General features: G+C 35.6%; 2 protein-coding genes across 5 annotated transcripts; one reads left to right on the top strand and one right to left on the bottom strand.

The window, feature by feature from the left end:
• Positions 1-1989: 1989 nt before the first annotated feature.
• LOC133872187 (stress response protein NST1) lies at positions 1990-10948 on the bottom strand. The gene is made up of 12 exons (XM_062309631.1): positions 10619-10948; positions 9870-10014; positions 9209-9304; positions 8257-8333; positions 8036-8115; positions 7719-7779; positions 6868-6935; positions 6651-6732; positions 5010-5093; positions 4827-4904; positions 2828-2947; positions 1990-2424 (listed from the first exon to the last, which is right to left on the bottom strand). The coding sequence occupies exons 1-12, from the start codon at positions 10784-10786 to the stop codon at positions 2248-2250; spliced, it is 1236 nt and encodes a 411-aa protein (XP_062165615.1). The 5' UTR covers positions 10787-10948; the 3' UTR covers positions 1990-2247.
• Positions 10949-12462: 1514 nt separating this feature from the next.
• LOC133872196 (vacuolar protein sorting 38) lies at positions 12463-21678 on the top strand. Of its 4 annotated transcripts, none has more exons than XM_062309643.1 (7): positions 12463-12862; positions 14145-14351; positions 15884-16065; positions 16744-16784; positions 17395-17543; positions 17829-18056; positions 21373-21678. In XM_062309643.1, the coding sequence occupies exons 1-7, from the start codon at positions 12683-12685 to the stop codon at positions 21487-21489; spliced, it is 1104 nt and encodes a 367-aa protein (XP_062165627.1). In that variant the 5' UTR covers positions 12463-12682; the 3' UTR covers positions 21490-21678. The 4 variants fall into 4 exon arrangements, with proteins under 4 accessions (XP_062165627.1, XP_062165635.1, XP_062165642.1 ...); XM_062309658.1 differs by having other exon boundaries at positions 12721-12862; positions 14123-14351; XM_062309665.1 differs by having other exon boundaries at positions 12746-12862; positions 14111-14351.

The following is a 21678-nucleotide window of genomic DNA, read 5'->3' as shown; positions in this document are numbered from 1 at the left end:
AATAAAATAAATATATACAAAAAAAAAATATAATTTTTAGTCCAAAAGGCTGATTTTTAAGACTTTTCCTATAAGTTTTATTAACATTTAATTTTCACAGTCATATCATCTCAGTTGTACAACAGTCTATTTAATAATATTATTCGAAATAGAATTAGGGTTTGATAGGCTTATAAGATGTTTTAAAATCTCATTTGATGTTAACCTTAGATCAAGCAAAGAGAAGTAGAGAAAGAAAAGAACAAATAAATGGGGAAGTAGAAGATGAGAAAGAAAGAAAGAAACAGAGCAATAGAGTATGAGCCCAAAAACAAAGTTCCAAGCTGTCAAGTCTCAATAATGTGTCATTCTATTAAACGTGAGAATTACAGCCCTTTTATAATGCTAAAGCAAAACAAACTCTACCCCAATTGAATAAAATTAAAACCTTATATTAAAACCCAACTAAAATACCTAAAAGACATAAAATAGTTAAATTAATAATTACTGTTAAATCACTACTTAAGAGTGTCGCATTATCACATAGAGGTCACATATTACCTCAGAAAGCCACGGTTGCAAGAAAGGGAATTCTTATTGAAGTGTTTGTCCAAGCAACTCTTTCTAACTCCCAAATATATTATATTTAGATTTATTTGTCAGAGTACCAAAGTTTTAATGGTGTAAACAAAAGGAGACAATGGTATTCATTGGGTAAAATTAGTTATATTATCATTATTTTATATATATATCGTAACAATAACTTTTATTTTTTATTTTTGAAAAAGAGAGTTTAGGGCTACTGTTTGATATATTGTAATAAATGGTTTGGGGTGGCTAAACCACTCTTAATCCAGTTCGAGGGGGTGGCCCTATAGGGCGGCCGAACCACCTTCATGACCTTATCTACAGAAATGAACGATCCGGATCGTAACAACAAATAAAGAATAAAGAAAGGAAAAAGTGGGTGGGTGGCTATTTGATGGTCGAACGGCCACTTGGTAGCACTCTTTAGGATAGGTTTTTGCTATTAGCAAAAAAACAGAAGTATTTAACAAACAACTCAACACACAAAATACTCAAAACAACTTTCACATTTATATCACATCACAATCAAAAAGTAAATAAATAAATAAATTACCAAACAAGCCACTTGTATCTGGTATTGCACCGACAAGACACCCCAAGATGTGCTTTGAACATGGAATGAATTGTATAGTGAGATTGGAAACTGAAAATTTAAATAGACATACTACATACTTTCACTCCACTCTCTCAAGTACACATTCCTTAATGTGATAATGCAAGTCGTGATTAACTCAATAATAATCCGCCTATAATTTAATAGCAATTCATTTTAACACGTCATAAAGTTTGCACTTAAAAAGTGTGTACCATCTCTAAAATTGAAAAGATATGAAACGAAGTTTAATCGATTATTCCATGAATCCAAAATGAAATTCTCAATAAATTAATAATAATAATAAAGAACGGTCACTTCTTATCCTTTTTCCTTTAAATGGAAAAAGAGTAATCAGGTAGTTATTGCTCAGGGATGCTGGTGGGAACACCAGCATTTCCCATTGCTCACAGTGGTTCCAATGATGTAAAGCCACAGAGTCGTCCTGGCCACATGGTGGAAACACCATGGGCCCGTAGAACCTTGGGATTGTAGTCCTTGTCCACAGGATTTTTTGAGGTCCGTGTGCTCAGAAGATTCATTTTCCAGATCAGAAGTTGGGGGCACCTTGATGCCTGTATCTGTACTTGTTCAGTTGTTCTGTCGTTCTGTCTACTCGGGAGCTCAAGGCACGTGTACGAATCTTCTGCCCTTTTTCCTTTGAAAAGAAAAGATTTGCTCTACGTAAACCTAAAGCAAGAAATAACAAAATAAAAAAGTGGGCTCATGGGCTACGTTGATCACTGATCAGGATTAACCTTAGCATTCACCATAGTTGCCACGGCAAGACTATCAGATGGTCTTGGCGGCCAAGGCGGGGCTGTCAAAAGTTGACAACTTGTATCCTCCTTATGAGGAACTTTTATAGAATAATTGAAGTTAAAATCCTTGATGCTTCTAAGAACACTCCAAGAAAAGAAAAAGAAAAGAAAAGATGGTCCACTGCACGGGTTGACCGCCGCAATGCCATTGTTCTAAGTGGCTTGCATGAATTATCAGTGAAGATGTTCACAATTTCATTCAGATTTTAATTCCTACATGCCCACCGCAATCTTATAGGTTTACAACTGACGAATCTATATCACAACTCAAAGAACACCAAAAAAGGGATTTCTTATTGCAGAGTCCAGCTCGGCCCCGGCTGAATGTAGCACGGCCATGTCAACCTTGTCCCTGGCTAGAAACAAGAACTCGCCCCCTTCAATTTTCTCAAACCCGCACAGCTCAAGAAACTCAATGCCCCCTCTCAATGCGCCAACTCTTTCCTGTTAAAAATGTAATGATTTATGATGACACAATAGCAAGGAGAGAAAAGCAAATAAACAAACTAAAGAGGGATGAGGGTTCACTATGTCGAGTAATCAAATGTAAAAACCCATTTTGAGGATCAAAGTACGTGTGCATAAAAGTTGACTGGTCATACAGAAGAATACTGTACCCAGGAGATTGGGATAATCCAACCATTCAATGTTTTTCTGAATCACATGGGCCATTCTGCATCTAGAATATCTAAATAGGCCAAATTTGTTTTATTTTTTGAAATTTCCTACTAACAACCTCAAATGTGTAAACCAATAATAAATTAGGGTTCAATTGGCATAAGACTCGACCCCGTGTATCATAAAATATGAGGCTTTAACATGATCTGTCCTGCAAAATATTACTTACTTGAAAAGATTGGTTACTGAGTCTAATTTTTCTGTACTTCTCCTCATCAGGATTCTTGACAACATTTCCTGCGAAAGTTAGAAGAGTCTGGAATGCTCTCTTCACTTTGGCATCATCATCCTACTCCCACACGAAGCAAGCTTTGTTAAGACAACCGCATAAGATGCAATCTGCCTAATAGGTATGACACCTATAATAAACTATTTCAAGAGCAGAATATGTTCACAAAAATGGGAAAAACAATTGATTCATTTCAGTTAAATGGTGAAAAATGTGGAACACAAAATTGTTTATATCGAAGTACCAACCTTTTGCATTCTTGTATTATTTCTCAAGAGATGCAATCAAGATACTCATTTTCAACATTACATTGAATAAATACGTACCACACCATTAAAAAAGAAGCATCACTAAAGAGACACATATGACAATAAATTTCTGTCTCTACACAAAGATTAGAATCAACACGTGCCCCTTGATTAGGCGAATTATAAGTCACATGGATACTCATAACTAGGTGAAGTAAGCAAGTCGAGTTCAAACATAATGCAGATTCTGGCATGATACTCATGCCATACTCCAATATTTAAAGTCGAAAGTAGAATATAAGTGACTTTTCAAATGCAATATTTATAAAAAGGTCATCACCAATTGTTGGTTCCTCCAAATTCGCTGCTCAAGTTATATCATGAAACCAAAAAAAAAATCTCAAGCTGTCATGCAGAAGTGCATAGTGTAAATTCGATAGAGCAGCCACGTCCTTCAATATCAGTAAGCTCACAAAAATCAATTATCTTTAGGCATATCATAAATCCTCTCTCTTTCGCAAACAGTGAATTCCATCCAGCTGGGAACCTAGGGTTGATTCGTTACAATTTAGATTCTTGAAAGAAGAGATGCACAAGGTTAATAACTAATCCCCATGAATAGTTGGATCTTTATTTCATCTTGTTTCTGTCTACAGATTAAGTTAGATGATGAAAACTTGCTTTCTTTTCAATATCTATATTGTTATTCACCTCAAACAGGAAGATAACACAAAGCAGCAATCTTGGCACCAAGTTTATGTTTATAGAAGTTAAACAATTCTACCTACACTATGGCCTAGTTAAGGGCTAAGAAGCTTGGGGAAAAAAATCTAAGTTATACTAAAAACTACTAATAAATTCTTGAACAAACATTGAATACCATTTTTTTTTTTTCTATAAGTAACAAACATTGAATACCATTACACAATTGAAATAACAAAATCCTCAGTTCGGGAAAGAACTCGAGGGTCTGTTTGAAAAACTTTTTAAAAACTGTTTACGCTTCTCAAATGGTCAATTTTTTTCTCAAATATCAAATATCAGCTATCCAAACAGATTTTCAAATGTGGACCCCACCACTAACACACTTTTCAAAACAAACCACAAAACACTTTTCATAAAATACTTCTAAAATAATAAAACACAAAACACTTTTCAAAAAATTATTACCATAGATGTCTGGAGGTCCCACAATGGCTGCCATGAACGTCAAGCGGCCTTGCGATGGCTGCCATTAACTTCCGACAGCCTCGCGGTGACCGCTAGGAACTTCCGACCGCTTTGCGGTGGCCTCCATGAACTTCCAGCCGCCCCACGGTGACCACCAGAAACGTCAGGCAGCTTTATGATGGCCGCCAAGAACGTCCGGCACCCCCAAGGTGGCTACCATGAACTTCTGATGGCCCCACGGTTGCCGCCATGAAATTTTGGTGGCCACCACCTTTTTTAAAAAAACTTTTTTTAAACACTTCAATTTGTTATTTTTCAAAATTTTACCAAACAAATTTTTGTTTGTGGGACTCCACTAAATCAATTATCAATTTTTACCTTGTTCAAAACCCAAAGTCCAAAACACTTTTCAAAATTTTACCAAACCGACCCTGATGTGCTTGTGGTCCAGTTGAAGACCTGTACATGGTTCATAAAAATAGAACAAGTAATGTCAATGTCAAAGAATCACATGTATTTACCTTGTGAATTTGCTTAAGAGTGCGCAAACACTCTCTCATTTGCTCTGTTTTTGTGGCAGGCCTAACCGGCAACGAGCTCTGGGAATTGAATAGCACAATATATAAATTAAGAGTTTCACAAAAATCTCTGGCAAATTTTGAATGACATGCAAAATGCCAACTTTTATTCAAACAAGCCGATACCTTTTTCTCCTCCACAACAGGTGAAGAAGGTTTTACACTTGAAGGATCTTCTGGTGCCAATCCAAGCTTCCGCCTTCTTTCTGCCTGTGAAGACAAACAATTTACTCAAAAACAGCAAGAAATCATGTAACAACCAATGAGAAGCAATTTATTGAAAAGGACACTGATTCATTCTGAGAGGTCTTATTTTGCCTTGAGAAAGGAAAATACATTTCAATGAAAGGTAAAATTCGAACACAATAGAAATCCACTTAGTGGTCGCCCATGTGAAGTCCATACACACACCACAAAGTCACTCACTGCATTCATAACCTGAGAGCATTAATTTCCTGACAGAAGGGGCTTAATATTTCTTTTGATCCAAAAACACCAACATCTTAGACAATGAAGGTCCTTCAGGAATCCAAGATCTACAAATTCACACCCCTTCACCGACATGCACAAAGCCATCAGCGAGGAACCAAACTATTACAGACTTCCAAGCATCCTAATACATAGGAGTGATAAGGAAAATGAATACAAAGTGACTGAAGACATAGCTCTATTATCACGCTGAAGCATTCACTGTTCTCAACAACCTGTTGTGCTCCCAATGAAATGTCCACAGCTACCTACTTGGGGACACCCAATTCACAGTTCATATTCCTCACATTTTTCATTCATGAAAGATGACATTGGACATCCACCATAACATAACAATATCTTGCTATCTTTGACCTTATTCATTTTTTCATTCATATAACAGATGACAATAATTGTCTATATCATAACAATAATCTTGCTATCTTTGACCTACTATACCCACATCAGTTCATGGTTAGAGAAACTGTAGCCCCTTCTCGAGGGTGCCAGTGAGGTATATCAATTTTGGAAACACATTAAATAGTGCTTACTCAATCCTCATTAAATCTGGACATTGCTATGGTCAACCAATAGGGAATGATATAAAGTTTTAATTATAAATTTTAGAATCTTAGACTGGTTGTTTTACAATAATTGCCAACCATAACAGAACTTTAGCAGCTGGAGAAAGAAATATATATATATATATATATATATATAAACTCCACAGAACAAGCTCCACCTTTAACAACTAATCTAGATATAAATATGGATTGGATATGATGATAGAATAATAACTTCATCTTTGGAAATCAGATACAGGTATTGAGCAAATTATTTCAGTGTGACTTGACACTGCTTTGGTTAAATGGATAAAAAATATGCATGATAAGCATTAAAAAAAAAAAAGAAGACAAATCTCACTTAAATAAAATGGAAAAAGGTTTGATCCTATTGACAAGCAGCTTTTTGATTTTTGATTGCCCTAAGGGCCTACCCCTAGAGGACCTGGGATGAATTGATTTGAACCTAATTTTACATATTGCCATTTTTGGATATACATTTGTTTTCACAAAGATCATTCATCAAGAAGACTTAACTAAAGCAATCAGTCAAGAGAAGAAAGGAAATTTCACATGCCGGTTGCAAAATGCTAAGTTCTTAAGTAGGAAATGCCGCGATGCATAAGAGCATTTAGACATGTACATGAGAATAATTATTAGATAATGAATCCCTTGCCAAAAGACAGTATAAGATTACTAACTTATATATTAAAAAAGTGACTGGAAATATGTATACTTTGTCTTCTTCCAATTTCTGCCGAATTTTTTCCCTAGCTCTTTTCTCCTCATCTTTCTCTGCTTTTCGTAAGGCCAATATCCTGCGTGAGCATAACAGATATTTCATTCTATTGGAAATTGAATCTAATGAGGAAAAAGAGCATTTTCTGCCATACAATTGTACGTTGGAGCACAAATACAAGACATGACAGAAAAATTACTAGATGAAGACAAACCGTTTTCTTTCATTGTCTTCCTCAATTCTCTTTGCTTCTAAGAGTTCCTTGCCCACTCGAATTCTCTCCTGGCAAAAAAAAAAAAAAAAGATATAAAAGATAAAAACTGTTGCCAGAATACAGCAGATGGAATCATAGAGGTCAAAATTTAAGACTGTCATGTAGTTCAGTAGCAGTACTACCACACTACAGGGAAGGCTTCTAGACAATCTCACAACATAAATTAACTCGCCAAAAGTGTTTCAACATATTATGATCTACACGACTATGTCAAAATTTCACAACATAAATTAACTCACCAAAAGAGTTTCAACATATAATGATCTAGATGACTATGTCATTAAACATTTACTATTTTCCTTGAAGTGTACTTCGATACAGAAAGAAAATCTCAGTGGAAAAATAAAAGATATTTAAGTCAACAAAACTTGAACCATCAGCAATAAGTTTGCAGATAAAATGGCAGTTAGCTTAGGAGTAACAAAGTCCATCTGATGGAGTAAGATCTCACCAAAATGACCTAAAATTATATATTCTTTCAACTTATTAAATTATCAATGTAAAGCTCGCATTACCAATACTCCAGTTAGAGTATTATGGGACTTTTTTCAGCATAACTGAAAAACCATATTGGATTGGATCATTATGAACATGCATGCAAACTTGCACGCACAGGTTAAAATATCATTTTGGATATTGACTATCATAAGTTCAACAAAAAGATACATGGTAGAGAGTGGAAATAACCATACACAGACAAACGCATGTACCTATCTAGCAGGATATAGTTACTTCTGGAGTGCAACTAAACATAAGATAAGAGAGAAGTAATAGAGAACATTTAGAACTACCTTTTCCCTCTCTCTTTCCATTCTCTTCTCTTCCTCTTCTTTCTTCTTGCGAGCTTTCTCCCTTGAGATTTATTGAAAAAGAACAATTAGCATCCAATTAATGATTACTGAAAATTAGAATAAGTAGTTGGTATTTAACATTTCTCAAAGGTGCATCATAAGTCCTGACCAAAGATGTTATAATAGAAACATAATATGTATGTATGCATTGCATATATAGGATATGTTGACAATAGCAACAAAAAAAATATTCTGAAACATGATACTAGATATTCTGAAATATGAAAAACGTGAATAATGGATAAACTACTATATACCTTAGCTCTTGTTGTTTGGCTTTCAGTTCTTCTGGTGTAAGTGAAGGTTTTGGAGCCTCAACTTTTGTATTGATAGGTACCTGGATGCACATAAGCCAGTAAGACAGTTAAATCATCATGAAGTAATCTTTAAGTTTCCTTTTCTCTCATTGACAAGTTAAGTAATATCGGTCTCTAAAAGACAAAAAAAGAAAAAAGAACAAAGAAAAAAGACTAGATACCAAGGGCATTTGATCTATGTCTGAGTCATTCTCATGTTCTACAACCCAATTTATGGCAGCCTCGATACTAGCATTACCTGAAGAAGAGAAAACCAAAAGATTCAAATAACCAGAGAACTGCGAATGAATCCATATAAAAAGGCCAAATTAAGAGGCAGACAAACCCACAATCATCTAAATGCCTACCAGTGGTAAAAGATTAAAAAAAAAAACTTGGGAAACAGAAAACTAATTAGAAAGGAAAAGTTATTTATTTATTTATTTATTTTATGAATAACAATTTATTGAAGAAGAAGAAAAGTTCGCATAAACGAAAAGTATACAAGAGAAGCAAACATTTCCAAAGAGTTTCCATCTCCAGGCTAAGTGAAACAGCACCTCTAGGAAAAGTTGACACCTAAATTATATAGGTAGGGACTAATTGCAATCCCAAAGATACTTCCAAACACCCAATGTACTCATGGCTTGGGGCCAATAACCAACTAATAAATTCAAGTTACCATTTACTAGGTGACTGGTGGAACAGAAAAGTATTTCCTAGCAAAATAATGTATAAATCATGAAGTAGTCTATATTACAACACTTTATCCTTTTAGAAAGCTTTCAGTTTTACTGGGAATGCCTTACGCTTTTAATGATATCTCGATTACTTACGAAATAAAAAAAAAAATTCTTTTAGTTTTAAAAGCCCTCCAACAATATCCAACCAAAGAGACAAATTAAATTCCTATAGTTAGTTCCATATAAGAAAAGACAAATAAACTGATCTACATGATAAATCTTTAATTCGTCATTATCCATAATGTTTTTGGCCTACAACAACATCCACAAGCCAAATCAAATATACGTATAGCAGCCTCAACATTAATCAATAAAAAGTTATAGCAAAACATATAATTGAAGCAGAAGGATATAACTGTTAGTATCTGTACGGATTTTACAATAGACCTACCACTATAATGCAGCGCACGGGTCGCTCGTGCCACTGGAAAACCCATTGCTTCAAGTTCCTCAAGCAATTTTTTGTCAACTTCTGGAACAACCATTTCTAGAAGGAGAACATAAAAAATATCAGGTAATCATTCAATCGACAAATAATGATGAACCACCAAGGCACCAAACATTTTATTTTATTTTTTATTTATGACGAAGAACCCTTCTAATGCAGGGCCACTTCGTGTACCCATTTTTGTCAGGTAAACCTCGGGCCCGTGTAAAGCGCCTTCTCCATACGGATCAGGTAATACTCCGGCTTCGCCAGCAAGCTGGCCCCAATGAATTGTTTGCACCTTAGGGGATTCAAACCTTAGACCTCATGGGACTACTACAAAGACCAAGACCCTTACCACTTGAGCCAACCCCCTAGGATTTCACAAAGGCAGTTGCCGAGTCGGAACAGGCTACCGATGCAAGTACTAGCCAACCATACAATCTAACCAGAAAATAACTATACAAAGACATATAGCCAACCAGTACCCAAGCAATCACCATACCTGTAGTATGCTTACCAGTAAACATCGAAGCAAATCAAATAAAGTACCTAAATAAATTAATCTCCACATTTGAATCAAACTCGGTGACAAAATATGAAAAACAGTGAACTGAAATAGTACCTTCAGGTTGGCTAGTACTTGCATCGGTAGCCTGTTCCGACTCGGCAACTGCCTTTGGAGCCTCCAAACTAATTGGTTTTGCAGCCTCCGAAGTCTTATCAGCAAAATCAGTATGCCCAGTTCTTTTCGTGTGCAAATCACTTTCCTTCACACACAAACAAAACCAAAATCTTAACATATCACTGATCTGTTTGTTAGCCAAGAAAACCGAGGAAAAGAAACACACACCAAGTGTAAAAATCTTATTCTTTAATGTTCTTTTGCATATTAAGCTAAGAATCCATCAGCAATCAAATCGCAAATTAAGCCAACACTTCAAAAATTTAAACTTTTTTCCCACTTCAACAGAACCTAGCATTGTGTAACAAAACCAATTTCAGAAGAATTTAAAAAATTTCAAAATTTGCTATCAGAATCACACAAATCATGTCCCAGTTTGAATGTAAGCGGATCAGCTAAGCGACACTTTACCCACTCCCTAAAATCCAAATAATCAAAAGATTTTACTATCAGAACAAATCAATTCCTTTCTCCTGCCCTCGTTTTCCAAGTGGCCAACCCGAGACTTGGTTGCACTGGGAATCACAAGATCACGTTTCGATTCCACTGAATAAAAGCGAAGTTCAAATTGCATTGCAAATCCAAGCCCCCGAAACAAAACCCCAGAAATCGAATTCAAGAATAGAGGCAAAATAATTGAAATTCCACAGGGTACAACAATCGAGAGTAGGAATAGGACTGTAAAGTACTGTTTTGGATCGGCAAGGTTTGCCGCATGTAGAGCAGACGAGGTTGAGGACAGCCTCGGTGGACTCGGAGAACTTGTCGTGGGAGGTCAGCTCGGCGTGCTCCTGGGCTTCCTCTACAGACCTCAGCAGGGCCCCACAGTCCCCGCACTTGAGTGATACGCCCGCCATTGATCAATCCAATAGCCTCTCTCTCACTCTCTCTCTATCTCTCACGGCCTGGAAGTCCTTTATTATCAAAACCTCTCTCTCTCTCTCTCTCTCTCTCTCTCTCTCTCTCCCTCCTACACGATTTGTTTGGGTTCCTTGTTGGGCAGGGCAGTCGTATGCGTTCCTTGTTAGGCAGGGCAGCTAAAAGCGCCTATCCTAAGTGCGTGTTTGGAAACTGGATTATGGGAGCCTACCAAGGGTTGCGATTTAGTGGCGGCTATAGATTTGTTTTAGAGCATTTTACAATGATTTATATGAGTATCATCTCCTTGTCCTCTTTTTATTTTTTTAAAATTGATGTGGCTCTTAAAATTATCATTAAATTTATAATAAATTACTATTAAATTTTGATCCAATAGTAATTTTAAGAATCACATCAATTTTAAAAGGATAAAGAAAAGACAAGAGGATGATATCTAGCATTACTCGATTTATATATATCATGCAAAATAGATAATCAAAACTCATTTTCTTTAATTTGGATAATCACTTTTCAACTCATGCCTCCAACAGTCTAAACTTTTTCTCTATTTTATTAAAATAATAATTTTAAAAAAAAAATTATTCATTTTAATTTAAAACCCATATCCACCATTTTTTTTAGAGTAGTGATTCACTACCACCTAAATATACAACTTTTCACCACCTTGTCTATGTGGCAAGGTGGTCCCCCACTTTAATTTATTTTTAAAAAATAAAAAAACTCAAAAAATAGTGGGGGACCACCTTTTCACATAGGCAAGGTGGTGAAAAGTTGTATATTTAGGTGGCATTGAATCCTTATTTTTTTTTTTTTTATGTCTGCTTTTTTAAACGTTTGTTTTTGGAATTTTTTATGCTTGTGGTTTATGGTTTGGAATATACTTTATTTAGAGCCTAATTTGCACTTAAGTAATTGTACTTATTATTCTCTTCAAAAAAGAAAAAGAAAAATTGTACTTATTATTGGCATGTTATAAACGTACGTGGAGATTATATGCATGTGTTTATTGGCTTCCTGAGTTGTGCTAAATAGTGTTTAAGTCAATTTTATAAATTACCCAATTAATGAAAAAAAAATATTATATACAAATTTTATTTGTTATAAATAGAAACTATTTTTAGAACAATTATCTGAAGGCAATTGAGCATGTTATTAATTTTCATAAACTATTAGGATAATTGCACCGATGGTCTTTGAAGCTGACCTAAATTACGAAGCATTCTCTATGGTACAAAAAATTTATAGAAAATTCTTGTGATAAACTATAATTACGAATGACTCCCTAAATGCGTTTGCCGTCCACCAAATTAACAGAATCTGTTAGTTTGCTATGTCATACCAAATAAAAAATCGACATGTCAACTTGTTTTTCGTCTATCAAATTAATGGGCTCTGTTAATTTGGTGGACGAAAAATGAATTCAGAAAATGATTTGTAATTATAATTTACCACAAGAATCATTTATAAATTTTTTATACTATAAAAAATAATTTATAATTTAAGCCGAGACTCCCAAAACAATTTTCGAAACCTGCTTACCATTTACCAAACACATTTACAGGCTCTGTTTGTTAAACGAGCCCGCTTTTCAGGGCTGATAATGACATCAATGCCCTCAAGACCAACGACCACCTGTCATTGTCTCTTTAGCGTTTACCCACCAAACGGTCAATCTGTTTCTTCTTCCTCGCTTTCTCCAAAGGATCCCACACAAATTTTCCGAGAAAATAAATAAATAACATTTTCGGATAAAATCAAAGCCAAGCAATGGTTCTCTGATCTCAAAACCCTAACCGGTCACTTGAGGACGATGAGGCCGACCCTCCCTGACCACTTCTTGAGCTCTGATACCACCTTTTCCTCTCCAATTATTGATGGAACAAGACCGTGCTCTCCATTCGGAGCCGAAGAAAAGCGATCCGGAGAACCCGAAGGTGATCGAGTGGGAAGACTTCGAGGAAGAGCTTGCGAGGTTGTGGAGCCTCTCTGCTGCGCTGACAGGAGCTAAAGAAAAGAAACAAAGTCTCCAGCAAAGGCTCGAGGCCCTTGTTCAGGTAGGGTTTTAGTGGATGCAAAGGGATTAGGGGTTTTGATTCGTTTCTTGGGGGTAATTGAACATTCAAGATATTGCGTTATATGCAGCACACTACTTCTACGAGGGTCTATTTAGTGGTGGTTTTAAAGTTTGAAATATACGGAGTCTCAAACAATGTGACAACTTGTTATTAGGGTTCCACAGATTATAAATTGGTAGCATTTGATTATGGTATGCTGGGAAAATGCAGTAGAGGAAGGGAAAGGTAAATGGAGTGAGTATCTTTAAATTTATGTTAACGTGCCTTCTAGCTAGGTGTTTCAATTGTATACTTCATATGTACTTGAATTGCGCTTTTCGCTTTTACTGATTTTCGATTACTTATTTTCTAAAGTTTCTGAGTTTCTATTGTGCACTCCCTGTGTACTTGGCTGGCGCACCTTGTATTTTAAACAAAAAATTGTGCTTATTAAAGGAATATTTCTATTGAGGAAGATCTTGAATACATTTTCCATGTTGCATCCCATAGATCCCTCAATAAAAAAAAATGGTTGTATATTTTGAAGTTTTGAATCTCATGCTTCATTTGGTTGCTTTGAAGCTCAGGGAAGAAAAAATCATATGCTTCATTAGATTGTTGCACCCTGAAATTGGATGCTGATTCATCGTAGTAAAAGAACATTGAAGAAATTATCATTGTATTTGTCTGTTGTTTTGTTTTCTGCCTAAATAAAAAGGAGGAAAAGCTCTTTTCAACTGAGACTGGTAGTTGAATCAGATTCATTTGAAACAAAGACTTTGCTTGCGTGGGTCCCTTTCCTGTATTTTTACATGCACTGGATTTAGAATCTTAATTGAATCTTGTTTTTCCTCCTTTTCTTGGAAATGGAGCAAAGCATTATGGTTCGTGTTGTATGCTCCATTTGGTTATTCTGTCTCTTAATTTGAACAACTAACCTTTGTCAAATTTCGGAATAGCTTTTGCCTCACCTTTGTTTGCTTCTATTCTTTCGTTTTAGAGAAGTGGGAAAGATGACTTAACTGAGCTGAATAATATGTGAAGATCATATAATGAGTTGTTCAGTATTTTTCCCCCACTGTTTCTTAGTAATTTATTGCAGCAAAGAAAATATACAAGCCATCAAGTTTGTATTTGACACCTTACATGAACTATGACTTTATAGCCTTCAAATTAGCAGGCCAGAACATTGGAAAAAGGTTTAAATCCATCCAATCTTTTTGGTTTTCATGGGCCTTAATTGATTAGCCCGCGGATTAGCGGGCCACAACGTTATGGGCAGGTTAATGCTGAGTCATTGAATCGATTGAATGAGCTTGACGAGATGCGTGAGAAATTGGAGGCTAAAAAGAAGGTGATGGAAAGCATGTCAGTGTGTTCTAAGCTTGCAAAGGAGGATGCTAAAAAGCAAGAGGAGCAGCTTAGCGATGAAGTTAGGTCGCTACTGCTAGCTGGTACAGCTCTTTCTGTAGCAAGGAAGCGATTACAGGTAATTTTTATTCGTACTTGTTAAGATACTAAATATTAATTGGATTTTCATTTAGATTAGAAGAAGAGCTGGAAATTTTGTAGTTTTAAGTCACATAAAGTAGTGAACACTGCAGTTTTTTGTATTTACTGATCAACAGTGTCTTGAAAATGAGCTTGAAATAAATTCTTGGTAAACAATGTGTATAGGCTGACTAAATCTGCTAAGAAATCGGAGAAATATTAACATGTGGGATAGTGAGGGAAAACATCTCTCTGCGTTCAAAGTTTGTGCCAAAATGTAAAGTGACCTCCTGAAATGACCCTTGGTTCCTGTTATAAAACAGCATGGACACCTGATATCATGATTTTGAAACTACTAGAATTGGAAATTAAGGGCCTGTTTGGTAACGTTTTGAGAAGTGTTTTGGGTTTTGAAAAAGGTAAAGATTGAGAAGTGATTTGGTGGGGACACATTTGAGAAAAGTTGATAGTTGGTTTGATAACGTTTTGAAGAGTGTTTTGTAAAAATAAATTAAAAAATGAGAAATATTTTTATAAAATAGAAGAATAATTAAAAAGTAAAAATAAAATAAAAAAGGGTTGCACAACGGTGGCAGCACCGCCACCGTGGTGGTGATATGGGCGCCCACCAGAATTGTCAAGCAGCCACACACCAACCCGATCTTTTTTTTTAAACTATATTTTTCATACGTGTAATTAGCAACCCCTACATCTGAAAAAAAAAAAAAAAAAAAAAATTGCACACGGACAATCTGCAGCCTTTAAAAAGTAGAATATTATGTTATTTTTTGAAATATGTTTTGTGTTTTATTGTTTTAGAAGTGTTTTGGGTTTTGAGAAGAGTTTTGTAGTTTGTTTTGAAAAATGTGTTAGTGGTGGCCTGGTGGGGCTCACATCTGAAAATCCGTTTGGTTAAAAATGTGTTAGTAGTGCCATTCTTTGTCTTATTAATATTGGTTTCTTGAAGCTTGAGGTTTGCAGTCTGAGAGACCTGGCTTGGTTCCAATACATGTGTATTATGCAATAGATAATTTGCTGTACTTTTAGTAAAGTGCACTATGATTGTTGTTTTACATATGATACCCTTTTATTGTTTAACTGCTATCTTTTTAGGCACTCTTCTTTTAGGTTTTTATTCTGCATGGGATGTCTGCATTGCCAAAGTTGCTGTTTGTTATTTCTGCTCTTGTAAATATATATTAGATCTTTTTCAGGTTGCACTAGGTATGCACTACACAATTTGCTTCATCTGTTTTTTTTTTTTTTTTATTATTATTTTTTTTTTCATGAACAAATAAGTGGTTTTAATTCAATATATGACCCCAATATTAGATTATTCATTTTTTTTTTGTTCTAAATCTTGTACATTTGTTCTTTAATTATTAATTTACTTTTATCTGTTACAAAGATTACTATCATTGCAAATCTATTTTTTTTTTGCTATCAGTATTTTTCCCTGTGGGTGAATAGTTACTGGTATTTTAAATTTGCATTGGTGTACGAGAAACGCTGATCATGGTTATATTGCAGGAATCAAATAGGTTACTTGCTGGAGAGAAGGGTTATGTTAGTCTCAGAAATTTGCAGAAGAGGCTAAGAATGAGGCAACAATATATGATATCTCAAGTTTCATTGCTCTATCCTGTAAAGATCTCGGTTGGACCTGCACAGGAACAGGAACTTGAGTTGTTTCCTAGCAGTAATAAATCAGGTATGGTCTAGTGTTTTTGAAACTTGCAACTAATTGTATTTCATTCACATTGCATGAAATGAACTTTATGAAAGCAAGAGCTTAGATAGCCAAAGAAACTAATGTCTCAAGATTACTTCAACTCATTCCGTGTCGACAAAATTGTTACATGCTGGGATTTGTTCACGTTCCTGATCTATTGGAGATGATATAGATAATTCTAGATTTTTAGCTCTCACTTTTAACAGCTTATCTTATAAGTTTTTCTTCCATGGGCTAAAGTCTTTAATATAAAGCTTGTTTTTGATAAAAAAAAATTTTGGATAAATTTTTATGTAAAGCTTATAAAAAACTTTGTTATAATTGTATATTGACTACATAATTGTATCTCAATATACATGTACGTTGTTATATCGATGAAAAGTTAGCATTTCTGTGGGCTCTGTAACTCATTTTTTTAAGCTTATATGTTCTTTTAAAAAGGTTTGTTTATCCTTTTTCAGGAGTTCCTCAAAATGGGTTAAAACTGGACTTGTATAACTAACTATTTCTTCTTCTTCTTAGATGCCTTTCTTGTATACTCCTTGTGTACTTGATTGCGCTTTGCGTTATTAATGATTATCTATTCAAGATAAAGCCAACTTCATTTCGAATTTAATTGATATAGGTCTGACTGGAAATAATTTGGATTGTTTGTACGGCTCATCCAAGTGCTCAGTGAACCCCGGACATCAAGGCTTGGTTTGCGTTTCATTATCTGATCTGCTTTAGGAATTTTCAGCCCCTTAAATATTATTTGTTTTTCTACATCTCATTTATACTTCTTCTTCTTCTTCTTCTTCTTTTTTTTTTAATGAATAATAATTTATTAAAAAGAAAAGGCAAAGCCCTTGTACACAAAAAGTATATGAGAGAAATAACTACCATAAAGGTGTCTGAAATCTAAAAAGTTAACAATATCTAAAATCTTCGAAGAGGATAAATTAGGAACATAGATTACAGCCAAATCCAAGAGAGATATTAAAAAAAAAAAGGATTTTAAACAAAGCACATTGGACTCACAGTCCTCAAAGAGGCGTCGATTCCTTTCTCATTTATACTTTTGATAGTTTTGCAGTGATATCTTGTAAATGCCTGTGTATCCATTATAAATTCTGTACTTTTAGTTGACTGGATATGCATTCTGATTTGTATGCTTCAATATTTATTTCATGTTTAGGATGTCATGTGAACAGGTGACTTAGTTTATCTGTTATGCCTTGCAACTTTGTCATAATGTTTGTTGCCTCTCTGAATTTTTGTTCTAGATTCTGGTTTCGTTCTTAATTTTTTTTTCTGTTTGTACTACCAGGGAGTTCTGCTGGATCAAAACCTGTTAATCAAGGATCCTTAACAATCTTAGGTCTGCACTTGACTATGCTTCCTTTTAAGAAGATGAGTTTTTTCAGTGATAAGAGGGAGGTTCAGAGATCTGCAACTGCCCTGGGATATGTCGCACATGTCTGTTCTTTCTCTTTGCTTGACATTAACTTAACATTATCACCTAGTACAATATTGGATCATCTACAATCCACTCTTCTGTATCTGATGAATCTCTGCATCCATTTGGTTTGGATTTAGTATATTGATAATTCACTTTAATTTATCCTAAAAGCAACTAATATTTTTTCATTATGTTATAACATGTGAGTGCATTTTAGGCAGCAGCCTTTTTCTCAACTTGTTGAAGCCTGGTTACTGAACCAATATATTGAAATGTACTTTATTATCCTGATTTTCTTGCAGGCTGTTTCTCTTATAGCTTCCTACTTAAAAGTTCCGCTGCGTTACCCTTTGCGCTTGGGTGATTCTCATTCATTTATTATTGACTATGCACCTTCAATAGAGCCCACATCATCAGATCCATCATCAAGTACAGAGCTTTTAACAAGTATGAAGCACGTGGAGTTTCCTCTGTTTTTAGAAGGTCAAGACATAACGAGAGCTGCTTATGCTGTATTCTTGTTGAATAAGGTGTGCTTCCTTCAATATGTCATCTTTGGGCTCTATTACTCATAGCACATTTAGTAAAATTAGGTTGTTTGGACTTTGCAATGTAATAACGAATGGAACTTTTCCCAAAATCTCTTTTTATTTATTTATTATTATTATTTTATAATGGGAAAACTACATTTACACTCTCCCCTCTTCCCCCAGCTACCAACCTATTTGCAATGTCCGCCAAACTTTAAAAAGTTACAATATCGACCCTCTCAAACTACTAGACACTTTCACTTTGCTTCTTTTGTTAGCATTTTCTATTAACTTGGACGTAAAATGTATCACGTGACCTGCACCTAACGTAAAATGTCCATTATACCCCGTATTAAATATGTGAAAAATACAATTATGCACTTGACTTAAAAACATTAAGAAAAAAAAGCCTTCCATGGCCATGGAGAGCTGGCTGTAGAGACTCATGACCATCGTAGCCATTTCCTCAGGCTGTAGTGGGTACTTGACACAGATTTCTCGTCTCTCGTGTTTGGAAAACCCAGTTTCTTGGTGTCTCAAAGAAGGCTGCCTAGACTTTGCTTGAACCACTCCCATATTCTTCTTGATTGTGGAGACTTTCACGGAGGCAGAAGGTATTTCAAATTCGAGAATATGTGATTGAAAATTGAGGGTTTCATGGAGAGGGTTAGACAGTGGTGGTCCTCTTATTGCTTTCAAGGCTCTCCAAGTTTCATTTTGACTCACAAGCATAAGGTTTTGAAAGTGGATTTAAAAGTATGAAATGAGGAGGTGTTTGGCAATGTAGATAGGCAAAAGAAGCTTCTTTTGGAAGACTTACGAGGTCTTGAAATTGTTGAGGAAGAAAGGACCTTATGTAATGAGAGTAAGGCTAAAGCTATAAGTGACTTGGAGAGGTTAACTCTATTGGAGGAGGTGAGTTGGAGGCAGAAATCTTGGGCCTTGTGGTTAAAAGAGGGTGACAAATGTAGATTTTCTTCCACCGAGTGGCCAACTCTAATAGAAGAAATAATTCCATTGATTCTTTATTAGTTGATGGTAATGTTTCTACCGATCTGGCTGAGATCAGTGAACACATTATGTAGTTTTATAACAATATGTATGCTGAACATTTCAAATGGCAGCCTAAGTTGGACAGCCTTTCTTTTGACTCCATAGGAGAGACGGAGGCCAATTGGTTGGAGAGAGTGTTCGAGGAAGGGGAGGTCTTGAAGGTAGTGAAAGCAATGAATAGATAAGGCCCCGAGCCTTGATGGTTATTTTATGGCGTTCTTCCAATTTTGCTGAGATGTTTAAAAGAGAATATTATGAAGGTTTTTCATGACTTCCATGCTAGAAGCAAGGTTGAAAGAAGTCTAAATGCTACTTTCATAGCTTTCATTCAGAAGATTTTAGGGGTAGTAGATCTCAAGGATTTTTCTTCCAATTAGTCTAGTGGGTGGTATCTTCAAAATTATCACTGAAGTTCTAGCTAACAAGTTGAGATTAGTATTGGAGAAGATTATTTCCAAGTCTCAGAACACTTTCATCAGAAGATTATTGATAGCATAATCAGATCAAGGGAACTAGGTGTGCTATGCAAATTGGATATAGAAAAAGCTTATGGTCACGTTAATTGGCATTTTCTGTATAGCTCATTGTATCTTTTCGGTTCGCTTTTCTGTTTTGGGAGGCAACACTCCTACTGGTGTTTTTGCTAGTTCTCGTGGTCTGAGATAGGGGGATCCTTTGTCTCCATTACTGATTTTTTGTTGTTATGGAGCCTTTAGGTAAGATGATCTCGGCTGCAGTGATGGGAGTTCTTATATATGGCTTTTATGTGGGGCATACGAATGATGATGGGATCGATATCTCTCATCGTTTGTTCGTGGATGATACTTTGATTCTCTGTAGATTGGATCCAGATCACCTCCATCATCTGCGGTGCTTGTTTTTATGTTTTGAAGCTATTTCAAGGCTGAAAATTAACTTGGCTAAGTCAAAATTGGTCCCTATTGGTAATGTCAATAATGTTGAAGGTTTGGCAAGCATTTTGGGTTGCAGGGTTTCATCTTTGCCTATGAAGTACCTAGGTCTTCCATCAAGTGCTTTTAGGGCCAAATCTATTTGAGATGGTATTGTTGAGAAGATTGAGTGTCGTTTGGTTGGTTAAAGCGGTGGTATCTATCTAAAGGGGGTAGGATAACCTTGATTAAGAGTACCTTGTCTAATCTGCCTACTTATTTCTTTTTTCTTTTCCCCCTCTCAGCTAGAGTTGCTAGGCGCATTGAAAAGTTACTGTGAGATTTCTTGTGGAGAGGTTTGGGTGAAGAGTTCAAATTTCACTTGGTAAGTTGGCTCAAAGATTGTTCTTCGATTTTTGAAGGGGGGTTGAGGGATCCGAAATTTGCTTATGTTCAACTAGGCTCTTCTAAGGAAGTGGTTATGACGCTATGCGTTTGAGAAAGAGAATTTGTAGAGAGTGGTGGTGGACCTTAAATTGGGTAGTTAGTGGAGCGGGTGGTATTCTAATGAAGTACGTGGGTCACATGGGATTGGTCTTTGGAAATTTATTAGGAGGGGTTGGGAGGAATTTTCGAGGTTTTCTAGATTTTAGGTGGGTGATTATTTAAAGATTAGATTTTGGCATGATGTGTGGTGTGTTGTCAACCCCTTGAAGTAGCATTTCCGAAGTTGTTTGGTGTTGCCTGCATTCGGGAGGCTTCCGTGGCGAATTGTGTTAAGTTATATTAGGCTTTCCTTAGAGGAATATTAATTTCGTTAGAGTAGCGCATGACTTGAAGACGGATTTCTTTACTTCATTCTTCAATCAGTTGTATTCCGTCAGATTGAGACGGGGTAGTGAGGATAAGCTTTATTGGGTTCATTCTAAGAAAGGGTTGTTTGATGTAAGATTGTTTTATAATGTTTTAATACCCCATGTTATTCCTTTTCCTTGGAGGTGTATTTGGCAGAACAAGGTCCCCTTGACAGTGGCTTTATTTGCTTGGTCGGCCACTTTAGATAAGATCCTCACTATAGATAATTTAAGAAAGATGTAGATCGCTGTGGTTGATTACTGCAGCATGTATAAGAAGATTGGGGGAAAAAGTAGACCGCCTTTTACTCCATTAAGAGATAGCTAGTGGTTTATGGGACTCAATCTTCGCTTGTAGGGAAAAAGAAAATCTCACGAGGGGAAAACTATTCTTGGCATCTGGTTAGCCTTGTTCTCTGTAGTTTTAGTTTCTGCATAAATCGTATTTATTGTTTTGCTACTGATTTGTTTGACTGCTCAGGATGACCCTAACATTTTTCTTTTTCCTTTTGGTTGTAGAATTTAGAGCAGCTTTTGAATTTCATTGGTGTAAGGAGTTTAGGACCACGCCATCTATTGGCTAATTTGAAGGAGCTTGTAAGAAGTGTCCAGTCGGCAGAGTATAGAGATACGTGATTCAATGTTGTTAGTATCTACTGTAAATGTATTAATTATATATTCTTTCTCGGGTGCAATTTTTTTATGGAGCACCTTCATGTAGCGTTGTCGGTTATTACAATTGTTGAAGCAAATTGTGATTTAGAGGTTTCTTGTTGGGCTCCTTATTTTGGAAAGGTAAATGAGAAAAACCACACCCTTTAATTA

This window comes from Alnus glutinosa, chromosome 1 (assembly GCF_958979055.1).
Source record: "Alnus glutinosa chromosome 1, dhAlnGlut1.1, whole genome shotgun sequence".
NCBI lineage: Eukaryota > Viridiplantae > Streptophyta > Magnoliopsida > Fagales > Betulaceae > Alnus > Alnus glutinosa.
The sequence above is the reverse complement of the archived record's forward strand: the minus strand, read 5'-3'. Positions and strand labels throughout refer to the sequence as shown.

What these genes read in the sequence shown, in the direction of transcription:
- LOC133872187 (XM_062309631.1), bottom strand. Translation starts at nt 10,786, where the DNA reads ATGGCGGGCGTATCACTCAAGTGCGGGGACTGTGGGGCCCTGCTGAGG. An exon ending in TGGAAAGAGAGAGGGAAAAG is followed by an intron (nt 6,936 to 7,718) that starts GTAGTTCTAAAT and finishes TTTTTTTGCCAG; the next exon opens with GAGAGAATTCGAGTGGGCAA. An exon ending in GAAGACAATGAAAGAAAACG is followed by an intron (nt 6,733 to 6,867) that starts GTTTGTCTTCAT and finishes ATGCTCACGCAG; the next exon opens with GATATTGGCCTTACGAAAAG.
- LOC133872196 (XM_062309643.1), top strand. Translation starts at nt 12,683, where the DNA reads ATGGAACAAGACCGTGCTCTCCATTCGGAGCCGAAGAAAAGCGATCCG. An exon ending in GGCTCGAGGCCCTTGTTCAG is followed by an intron (nt 12,863 to 14,144) that starts GTAGGGTTTTAG and finishes CGTTATGGGCAG; the next exon opens with GTTAATGCTGAGTCATTGAA. An exon ending in CCCTGGGATATGTCGCACAT is followed by an intron (nt 17,544 to 17,828) that starts GTCTGTTCTTTC and finishes ATTTTCTTGCAG; the next exon opens with GCTGTTTCTCTTATAGCTTC.